At 38.1% G+C, this 11,063-nt stretch overlaps 2 protein-coding genes and 1 long non-coding RNA gene across 4 annotated transcripts in view; 1 reads left to right on the top strand and 2 right to left on the bottom strand.

Moving 5' to 3' along the window:
• Positions 1–660: 660 nt before the first annotated feature.
• Positions 661–7,802, bottom strand: ath (ATP-dependent RNA helicase DHX33). The gene is made up of 7 exons (XM_018033970.2): positions 7,576–7,802; positions 5,846–6,484; positions 4,786–5,018; positions 3,436–3,786; positions 2,372–2,570; positions 1,696–1,972; positions 661–989 (listed from the first exon to the last, which is right to left on the bottom strand). Exons 1-7 carry the CDS (start codon positions 7,800–7,802, stop codon positions 813–815), a joined length of 2,103 nt encoding a protein of 700 aa, XP_017889459.1. The 3' UTR covers positions 661–812.
• LOC113465074 (uncharacterized) overlaps positions 6,493–11,063 on the top strand; it is a 19,418-nt gene continuing 14,847 nt past the window's right edge. Inside the window, exon 1 of the long non-coding RNA XR_003389906.1 lies at positions 6,493–7,597. This is a non-coding gene — a long non-coding RNA (uncharacterized LOC113465074). The remainder of the gene's footprint in view (positions 7,598–11,063) is intronic.
• LOC108630608 (major facilitator superfamily domain-containing protein 1) overlaps positions 8,140–11,063 on the bottom strand; it is a 5,821-nt gene continuing 2,897 nt past the window's right edge. Inside the window, exons 1-7 of one of the 2 annotated variants that reach the window (XM_026818497.1) lie at positions 10,650–11,057; positions 10,262–10,538; positions 9,776–10,192; positions 9,399–9,710; positions 9,215–9,327; positions 8,910–9,148; positions 8,140–8,839 (exon numbers count right to left, since the gene is read on the bottom strand). In XM_026818497.1, coding sequence (XP_026674298.1) covers positions 8,795–8,839; positions 8,910–9,148; positions 9,215–9,327; positions 9,399–9,710; positions 9,776–10,192; positions 10,262–10,538; positions 10,650–10,839 — 1,593 coding nt within the window. In that variant the 5' untranslated portion in view covers positions 10,840–11,057 and the 3' untranslated portion in view covers positions 8,140–8,794. Of the gene's footprint in view, positions 8,840–8,909; positions 9,149–9,214; positions 9,328–9,398; positions 9,711–9,775; positions 10,193–10,261; positions 10,539–10,649; positions 11,058–11,063 lie in introns of those variants that run through there. The other variant, XM_018033982.2, reaches the window with a different exon arrangement.

Here is an 11,063-nt window from a genome sequence, read left to right as displayed (position 1 = left end):
TAGAGCGTAGTTACAATCGAAAAACTGCATATGCTCGAGCGACACACGATGGAATTATTTGTCTTCCATAATTGATCGATCCGGAAAGCCGGCAGAATTGGACCAATTTATGCGATTTCCTGGATCGTTACGAATCCCTTCCGTTGTCTCTTTGTTTCGCCATATAAAATACGAACACAGCTACCGGAGCAATAGAGACAGTCAGGTTGTCGCTGCAGCTATGATTAATCGATTTTACTTGGCCGCTAACGACTTCGGAATGCAGCCAAGTGCCTAGCTTCATTCTTTCCGGTAGAAATAAAGCATACGTGTACACGTTACTGTCTGCGTTTTGAAAAAAAAGGTATGATATACAGGGTGTCCCACGAAACACTGGACAGTCCTTTATTTCCTGAATTATAATGGGAGATGGACAAAGTTTTTGCAAAGGAGTTTACAAAAACTTGAAATTTCGTTCGTGAAGATACGATGGTAAAATTGTTTTTTAAATGGACTATGTATTTTTTTGTATCGTCTGATGGAGGTTCTCGAGATGATTTTATGTATACGGTCGATTTTAATTATGTTTCGAGACATTAAACTAAAAAATTTCCTAATTAACACGAAGAATGTTTCTAAAGGAAGGAAGAGGAAAAGACAACTAATTATGAAACGCATACATTTGATTAAACAGTTAGTCATTTTTATTAAACAACTGTACAGAGTACAAAAACCATTTTCATCAGTTTGCCTTAATTATGACAGTCCTAGTAGGTAGAAGGATTCCGAAATTGTTCTTGCCAATAGTATCCAGAGGTAACTTGTATATCAGCTTAGTCTTGTTTTCCAATATGGCGCCCTTTTTCCGTTAACCACGAGGACTCAATGACGGACAAGCCGCGAACGTAACATCTTCCAGTCGCTACAACCTCCGTAAATAATATTAACGGTGGCTTGGTACCGTGCAAAGTCGAGGAAGGATGTATAGCGACCGGCTGTTTCGAGCTCACCTATACAAACAAAAAATCCAATTACTCCTAAATTCTCGTTGTCTAGTCGCCGGCGGAGAAAACTTATTTCAACTGCGCCCTATACTTCAACGAAATTTGTTTAAGCTTCAAATTCTCGGCATGACAACAGAAAACGCACCCCAACCTCTTCTGTTTAAAAACTCACCCCTTAATCTCGTAGTGCAAACTTTTTCGTCCCACAGCGACGTTGTTTCTCTTCGTCGAAAAAAGTTCACGAAGATAGTACGAACCGTAATGGCGTGCGATTAAAGAGTATACGTTTCTTGTTGTCTTATTCGGAAAAAGTTTTATAAATCTCTCCAAAGTGAATGAACATGTATACTAAAAAATACATGTCCGATTTTACAAACTTGTAAAAACCTTGCAAAAAGAATCTATAAAGCTAAAATCTGATCGAACCTGAAATTGACATGTATCCGTTCTACATGTTAAAAAAAAAACCCTTTCTCATTCCTATCGATTCGTTGACCCACTTGGGAAAAACCCACCGAACATTTTTAGTTTGCACACAAATTCAGAATTAACGATCAAACTCTTCGAAGACGAAACAAATGAAAATCGAGAGATTCATTCACGATAACGTAAGTTTGACCTCCTTGTCAGTCAGTGGTTCGAGCCGAATCGAAATCGATGATCGATGACTTTACGAGGGCGAGAAGAATAAAAGAGGGCGGAATGTACTCACGGTGACGTAAGCCTGGTCCCTCTGCAATTCAGCGAGATTATCGTGGAGGCCCTCGAGGAGCGCTTTTCTGAGTTGCTCGGTATTCGTACCACAGCTGGCCTTCTCCAAATTCGCACGTTCCGCCAATGCGGCGAGTTGCTGTCGCACCTCCGCAGCGTACTCCAGATTCCTGTGATGCAGAAAGTTCTCGTGACACCAGACCTTCTTCTGCTTCGTGTTCGTGTACGCGCGAAAAACGTTCAGCAACGTGACGTGGTCTCCCTCGGGTGAAGCGAATCTGGAACGAACGAAACAAGCGTAACAAGCTGCGAGAGTATCGATCACATCGCACGGCGGATCTGTTTTACGTTTAAGGGAATACACGACCTCTGCTCCAGATTCGTGGTTATTGTTTTATTCTTTTTTTCGTACGTTTTTAATCTCTTATTTCTTTATTTTTGTTTTGTGTCGTCGGTTTACGTACGTGACACGAATCATGATTTGCTCGTAAATCGCTGGCTGTTGTAAACGGATAAGGGAGGATATTTTATACAAAAATAATTCGATTACGTGAGATGAATAACGTATTTTATCTATCGGTACTTTATGTTTAACGAAAAAAGAATTAATAGAATTTGATAGGAAAAAAGATAGTTTTCATTGATGCGAAAATAAAACAAAAAAGCAGAATTGATACCTTGATCTGGCAACGTAAGCTTGCTGTCTCTTCGCGGGTGGGTCACTGAAAACGGATTCTCCCGACAATAAAGCGATAACCGTGAGGGCTTCTTCGAGGCATTGATGCTCTACCGATGCAAGAATCGCCTTGGTGAATCGTGGATCCAACGGGAATAAGGACATTGTTCTGCCGAGTGTAGTCAAGTGCAGCGGAGAACCTATTCATGCGAACATAAAATGAAAATGTTTTACTCAATATGATAATGCGACATACCTCAAGATCTCAATAAATCTGAATTCGAAAGAGAAATGAAAATATTTTAATGTGACGCGCAACGAAACGCATCATTCATCCGAAGTTTTCTCGAAGACAAAACGTGAAAAGAATTGTATTCAAAATGATGTTATCAATCATCGAATTATGCTGCTTTAGACAGCGTAAACGTTGGCGAATAAAATTGTAGCGATTCTCGATGTACATATATGTAGCTACGCGATACAGCTATGATAAGAACCAACATCTGGTTCTTTTTCGTTCCTTTTTATAGCAGGAATATGAAATATTGCTGTTATAAAAAGAAATACAGAAGAGAACGTGAGAACGTCTTGTTTCCACGGACTGAGATACCTATATCTTCTCCACGAGCCGATGTTACCGATTTGAATTTCAGAACATTTATTTTCTGGAAGAACCAAGTTCTTGCTACTTAAAACTAATAATTCTGTATTTTTTTAGACGTAACACATGTTAATTAAACTCGTAAAACTCGACAAGCTGGCACGAAGAAACGTTTCGACGGTTCGGGCGATTTAATTAGTAAAACAATCTGACCTAACTAACGTCAAACTCAAAATCTTGGTCCACCAGCTTAATTGACCAATCTAATTTCTCTTTCCGTAACGAGTATCCAGTTTTCGAGCACATATAAAATACACTTAAATTAACATTTATTGTGAGTTTTGAAAAGAATGTAAGAAAATTTACGCGAACGTCCTTAAGTAAATTAAAAATAACGGAAAACGAGGACTCATTTTCATGGCGAACTTTATAATTTCTTTTGCTTTCCGGACGACTAGACTCACCCTTAACGGCGCCCAATTTCTCCAAACAGGTCACCGCTACGTCGACGGCATCTTTCGGCGGTTTGTCCATAAAATCAAAGGTGGTGATATCAACTCCGATAGCGAGCAGCTGCAATGCTACTCCCGTGAGGGAACACCTTTGTATCTCCGGTACCGGCATCTCCTTCATTCTCTCAAAATCCTCCTTCGTGTAAGTTCTGTAACATTTGCCGGGCGCTTCACGGCCACCTCTGCCGCTTCTCTGCCAAGCCTGTGCCTTTGAGACTTTTTCCACCCTGAGCACATCCAATCCGGTGGTCGGATGATGAGTTCTTGCTTTGACCACTCCGGTGTCGATCACGTGTCGAATTCCTGTGTAATTTCATCGGGAAATCACCATCTGTGTACGTGCGTGTATATGTAGATATGTGTCGCGCCAAAACACGGCCACCTTTCGCGAATGTAATCACGGAAAGCGCGGCGAGTAATCAAGTCTGTCACGAACGAGTGTTCGAATTTGCGATATTAGCAGATTGGACCATCTCGCGGAGAATGAGATTGGTCCTTCTGATGAACAATTTGCCAAATTAACACACGCCACCGGACGATCTCTCGCATTCAATAAAAAGGAGATTCTTTCTCACTTTTACGTGGAAAACAGAGAATGCATTAATTGACGAGAAATTATAATTATCATTATCTTTCTCTCTCTTTCTCTGAATGCTTAAAGCAAAGAAATCAGCTTACACTCGATTTAAAGGAACAAAGAAGGATATTACTTAATAAATTAATTCACAGAGGTTTATGAGACAATCTGCTGCGGTATGGTATTTAGAACTCAGTATTCGCGCTTAGATTTGCTTCATATTTCATCCCGCTGTTATATCGTATTGTCTTTGCGTTACAATACGCAACAGAGAAATTCAAATTAACATTTCCGAAATACTGCAGCACACCACTTTGACTCTAATGTGTTTGTATTACACATTATACATAGAATGGCAAATAAGATAGTACTAGAAACCAATTTTTAGTTTTTCGAAATTCCACTCTTAAAGTGGTGAAAGGAAGCAAAGTGCATTTATGCGAATATTTCATAATCATTATTTTTCTTATCTCGCAAAACCGGTTTATTTAGTTTGCATCACAGCGAGTTCAACAAGCACGTTAACAGTCTTAGTATCTATGAGAAAAACTACAAATGTCGTTTACAAAGAGACACTTCAATAAAGAATGAATTCTATCATTTTTCATCAAAACAAAATTAATGCGAAGTTGCGACATGCATGCTAATATTGATGATACTAATGTATGAAAAAATTTTATTTTTACATTTGAATATTTCTGTCAATTTTATTAATTTATACCCACCACCAATGGTGACAGAAGTTTCAGCTACGTTTGTAGACATAACCAGTTTTCGCATTCCGGGAACGGATGGTTTAAAGGCTTCCAGTTGTTGATGGGTGGGTAATGCCGAATATAATGGGAATACCTTCAACGGTGGATAACCCTTTCCATCCAGTTGCTTAGCTACTTGTCGCGCGCTCGCTACAGCAGCTTCTATTTCTTCCTGCCCGGTCAGGAAAACTAAGATATCCTCGCTGGTGAAAAAATAAAAAAATTCAAGACATCGTCTTTCCTTTTAATCCCATATCCCCGGTTCTACCATCTGCTCCTCTAATTTAATAAAAATAATGGTATGCAAATACGCGTTCGAAGAAACGTGCGATCAAATGTTAAGAATTATATTAAAGGGGATTAAACCGATTATACTTATGCTAATGTGTTTAGTTAGAAAATTAAAAAAGATTTGTATAGAAATTATTATATCAATTTCGAACTGACGTACTAAACATTGTAATTAAACTCGAAATAGAGATAAAATCGCGGTATGAATGTGACGCATTTAAACACGATGCATGTTTGTCATAAAATCGCGACAATTATCGGTAATCCGTACCGTGATCACTTATGCTTCCAATATTTGTGATTCAGAGGGTGAATCCACAATTAATGCAACAAACGGCACAATCAATTTGGAATAATAGAACGCAACTAAGCACTATGAAGAATATTCCTATACCAAAAAGCCTATAACGAGTAAGGGAGGTTCGTAACACGGAATGATAAATTTAAAATGATTACAGTTCTTAAAACTTATTACATACATGTTTTTTCGGTGCTCGCGCTTGATGCGCTTTTTCTATAAATACGTTAAGATTACAGGAAAACTGAACAGAGTCAAACAGCACCATTCAATTATCTACTTTATGAACACCTTGAAATACTTCAGAAGAAATAAATAAAATGCAAACAATTGTTTCATACAGATAATATTATCACGCAGATTGATTTCGCACAGATATGGACGATTTCCCTTCACGAAGTGAAGGATAAGAATTTATAGGATGAGAAAAATGTAACTTACTTCGCGGGGTTGTCGCGATGAATCTGGAAAGCGGTAACGAGGGCGGAGAACATATAGGCATGTAATCCTTGCGTGTAATCCTCTTGCTGCTTTACAGCGTGATAAATTTTAACCGGATGCTGACGACCCTCCAAATAGACGGCCGGCGCTTGAAAATATTTGCTGAATTTATCGACGTCCATCGTCGCCGACATGATGAGCAGCTTCAGCGGAGGCAGGTTTTTCAGCTTTCGCAAATTCTGCGCCCTCCTCGCGACACCGAGCAGTACGTCGGTTTGTACCGATCGTTCATGAGCCTCATCAAGGATCACCACCGAATAATCTGATAAGATTTCATCGATCATCGCTTCGCGGACCATCATCCCGTCGGTTAAGTACTTGATTCTAGTCTGCGAAGAAGTCACATCCTCGAAACGAACGCAATAGCCAACCAATTTTCCCGGTTCCACTCCTTGTTCCTGTGCAACTCTGCGGGCCACGCTCACCGCGGCTACTCTCCGGGGTTCCGTTATACCGATGCAACCGGATGTACCCGCAATCCCGGATGAGAGAAGCAGTTGAGGAATTTGCGTGGTTTTACCACTGCCTGTTTCCCCGATTATGATCAGGGTGTGATGTCTGCGGATTTCTTCAAGCAATCTGAAGTGATTGTAGGAAAGTGCTCGAGAATAATTCCATTATCATATTAAATTCATAAATTCAATCATTTGTGACATCAACTTCTGGGACATTCTGTATAGTAAACTAGAAACAAACTTCCCAGCACCCCAAAGAATATTAAGTTCTTCGATGCAATAATAAGAATAATTAATGTTAAAATGGGTACGAATATTAATCGGACTCACTGTACATTTGGAGTCTTATATTGTATAGTATGTACAGATCAAATTGTTGAACTCAATAGTTGAACACATTCTGAATAGTAATGACCTCCATGGCTGGAAATCGTGTTACGTTGCGTCGTATTAAATGTGTTCCATTCGTCTCATACATTCATGCTTCTCTCAATCATCTTTTACAGGAATATCCAAGCATTTATTAATTCAACACTATTTTACTATTTATAACATAAAATTCTTTCAAGATACAGATATTTATTTCATTCACCGTGCTCATTAATCGATGTACTATTCTCTGTTGTACATTATATCCTATTATTATATATATGTTCTATTATTTTATTTTAATGACAGTATGATTATGAATTTATGTCAACAATTAAAAGATTCAATGTTAAGGCGCTCACAATCTAGAAATAAATATTTTAAGTAAAAGTCATTTTTGTCTGGTTCATTCGATTACGTCCGTAACACGTCTATGTTGTCATCATTTTATCAACAATGAAATTTAAAGGGTTTTATACAGTAAATACGTAATTTGCACGTAAATTGGCATTTATAGAAGGCACAAGTTCCTCGGAGTCTTATTATGAGTAATATAATGCGTACTAAATTATAACTTCTGCTTAATATTATATCATCGCGCGTTGATAATAGCAGATTATAACAAAATGATACTTTCGAATCAGTTTCAATCCGCGCGTTTTTTAATCCGCACGGTGGTGCTATCTATGCGGTGGACAAACAGGTTACTAACTTCGTCCAGTCGATGTCGACGGTACTCCATTTTGTTTCACGATGTTCCACACGCACGCATGAATATATTGTTCGCAGCACGAGATAACAACAAAAAATCAGCCGAGCAACGAAAGAGAATAATGCTGGACTTACCGCTTACGAAGCCTGTAGACTGGTAACGATTTCCTTTGTTGTTGTAAGCTTATGTTTCCTTTATCCGTGTTTTCCGTCTGCACATTCTGTTGATTATCCTCGTGTCTTGCGATTTTATTCGGATTCTCGTTGAACACAACAGTATTAGGACGTTTCGGTGCCAATTTCGAAAAACCCGAAGTACCCATAACGCTGTACTTCGAGTCCGCGTTGTCGTGGACCCCCATTTCGAAGAAAATTCACGTAAAAAGAACGAGCTTACGTATGGTACATGTGTCCACGAGCTCGCACGTGTTGCACACTACAGCTGGTGTACAAATACAAATACGTAAGCATCTTGACAGTACGCTGAGCTATAGCCAATGCCATAGCCCATGATTAACTCAGATCATATAACACATCAAAAGTCTTTTAAAAATGAATAAATTAATATTTTGAAGTAAAGGAATATACTCTCGTAATTGCCGACTATTATCTTGCATTATAAGGATTCTCCATCACAATAGAACATAATTGAATTTTTTAAACTATTACATAAGGTGTTGGATCGAAAAATATTCAACATTTTCATTATGGTCAAGCATTTTTTTTATTATGCATTTTGTAACATGAAAATCATGGATCTTCATTTTCTTCTTTAGTACAATGTTACGACAATTAAACGCTCATTTTATTACAAAAAAATGTACAATATAAATTGAATTGATATCCATACATAAGAAAGGAGTGACACAAGATTAAGCGCATGATTTTTCTATTAATTCAACTGTACGTTATTAAACATTGATTAGGACACGTCTATATATTACAATTAATTACGGATTTTAAATAACGAGCTACTTAACACGAATACACGTTTTTAAGCAGGAGATAGGAAATAATCCATTTACTAGTCCACGTTATAGGCATTACATGATCGTGATTTAAAATGTATCATCATTAAAATTTGTCAAAAAACAAAATTTATATGTTGTCTATAATATTTGTTATATATCTTTTAATATTTGATAATCGTCGACCTATTGATTCGTTAACAAGAACTCCATTCGTCAACTTGTTAACACATGAATCATAATTGTCTTCAAACGCATCAATTAAGAAATTATCACAGATTAAACGCTGTGTAAGAGGAAGACACAGTGAGCAAACATTTTCAACAGCGTTTTTAAACAAATTTTAGCTACTTGAATGTCTTAAATTTGTCTCTAAATAAACTGCATCATCGTAAAGGTCGATGAATCGATGGTTTCACGGTAGGAGGTACCTGAAAGTGCAAAAATCATCTATGCAATCGTGAATTTATCAGAATATGCAGAATTTAAGAAAGATATTACCATTCCTCCGATACGAGAAAGATAACGGTTTCTAATGTTGATATCAGATTGCGATGGCAAGAGATCGTCAGTAGAAAGATCCGAAGTGCTTTCCGGAGATAATAATTTCTCTCTTTCGAGACTCTCAGGTGTGCGTCGAAGCGCTTCGTATTTTTCTCTCTCACCTGGCGTCATATTAAGATAACCACCGCTGGTTGCCACGTCCCATACCCAAATTGCAACTGAGGTTATCAGGGAAACTGTTGAATAAGAGATTAATAAGAAACTTGCTAATTACGTGATCGAAATATATGAAAAAAACGTACTCCATAACCATCCCAAGAAAAACATCTCAAGCATGAAATATCCACCTTTGTCAACAATTATACCAGCTAAAATCGAGACTACGGCCAAGCCGAGATTCTGTACAGCCTGTGCACTGTAAATAAATAATCGATAGTATTACGAGTCTAAGCCAAATTATGAAAGGCTGCATTGAGCTTTACTTACAGTCCATAAGCGGTACCCAATTGATACTCCGGGGTAACGAGAGCAATTAATGGCCATAAACTACTAGCGAGCATAGAATATGCCAATCCCATAAGAACCATGCACATATAAGGATTTACATAGGTAAATGCTAGTAGTCCGTGAGCCACTATCGTTGCCAAAATACCAATAAACACCCAAAAAACATTCCTCCCGGTTCTATCAACGATATACCCAAAAGCGGGAGACGCGATAGACGATATTAGATATACGAGGGAATTAACACCATTCGCAAGTGTTGGATCGTATTCGTACTTCCGTTCGAAAAATACTCTAAGGAAGTAATTACGTAATATTGTGTGCTGTGATATATAATTACGGAAACTTTTAACACTTACTTGCCTAAAGCGATAAACGGGAATATCGCAACGTAATAAGCAATGCAAATGAGAGCTATCAGCCAAAATATTGGCTTGAAATCTTTAATATCTGTTAAACTAACAGGCTGTTCTTCTTTCCCCTCGCTCCGTCGCAGTAATCTCTCGGCACGCTTATCCATAATACCAAGAAGGCAAGCACAGATCATAGAACCCACGCATGTGAGAGACGCAAGAAAGAGAACTATGCCAATACAATCAGGCCCCTTGTAATACTGAGATACGTATTTGTATATTGGCTCCATTACTAGGAAGTTCACAGTTGATCCGACCCTAGCAAAGCTCAGCTGGAAACCGAATACCATATTCAGCTCTTTTCCTTTAAACCACAGGACAGCGTAATTATTTTGCGCAACAGCCAATGATTCTGCACCGATACTGCAAAAGGATAACAAATTAATACCCGTTATCACTTACTGTGATCATTGACTTACAAGGGAAACAAACCCGAAAATAAAGCGTCCAAGCATCATTAACCAAAAGGTGTTGACTATAGCTCCAGTTGCAAAAATTATCTGACCGATCATAGTAAGTCCCATGTATACAATTGTTCCCAAACGTATACCGAACACGCTGTCTATCAAAAATCCGCCTATGAAGCAAAAAATCACGTTCGGCCACGAGTAAATGGAATAAAGCCAAACAAATTTGCTAGTCGACATATGCAGATCGGACTCAAAATTATCCTGCAGTGCACTAGGATTGTCAAAGCAGAAATAGGAACCTGTAAGAAAAAAAGGCATTTTTACTTAATTAAGTGACGCATAAGATGAAAGTGTGGTCCTGTAGTAAACCAATTATCTTAAAGGGCTCTATAATCGTTTGTAAGGCATACAAAAGAGTGCTGTTAAACCGTGGTTCATAATCCGTGAGCATCGGACTTGCAAATGCGCGTTCCGTACTATCTTCTCCAGATGAATCCTAATGCAAAGAATGTTAATGGGTGGAAGAGGATAAAACTTCGGTGAAAACAAAAGATACTGATACAGCTTATCTATCAAACGTATCCGGAACCAATGAGACATAAATATGACTTACACAGATTGTATGGACAACTGTGTAATCGTATTTATAATACTTTTGGCCTCACGACGAAATGACGGAACAGAACAATAAGTAAATCTTAACAAAGAAGGAATAATTGATTAAAAAATCGAGATAGAATTTTCGGAATGTAATTATAATTCTTTCCGAATCGCGAGAAGCTATTTACCGGAAATGTGACAAAATGCTACGATTGTTTCATGGC

Source organism: Ceratina calcarata, unplaced genomic scaffold, assembly GCF_001652005.2.
Source record: "Ceratina calcarata isolate Rehan_Ccalc_2016 unplaced genomic scaffold, ASM165200v1 scaffold143, whole genome shotgun sequence".
NCBI classification, from domain to species: domain Eukaryota; kingdom Metazoa; phylum Arthropoda; class Insecta; order Hymenoptera; family Apidae; genus Ceratina; species Ceratina calcarata.
Note: the sequence above shows the minus strand (reverse complement) of the source record. Positions and strands in the feature narration are given on the sequence as shown.

What these genes read in the sequence shown, in the direction of transcription:
- ath (XM_018033970.2), bottom strand. Translation starts at nt 7,802, where the DNA reads ATGGGGGTCCACGACAACGCGGACTCGAAGTACAGCGTTATGGGTACT. An exon ending in GTCTACAGGCTTCGTAAGCG is followed by an intron (nt 6,485 to 7,575) that starts GTAAGTCCAGCA and finishes CAATCACTTCAG; the next exon opens with ATTGCTTGAAGAAATCCGCA. An exon ending in GCTTACGTTGCCAGATCAAG is followed by an intron (nt 1,973 to 2,371) that starts GTATCAATTCTG and finishes CGTTCGTTCCAG; the next exon opens with ATTCGCTTCACCCGAGGGAG.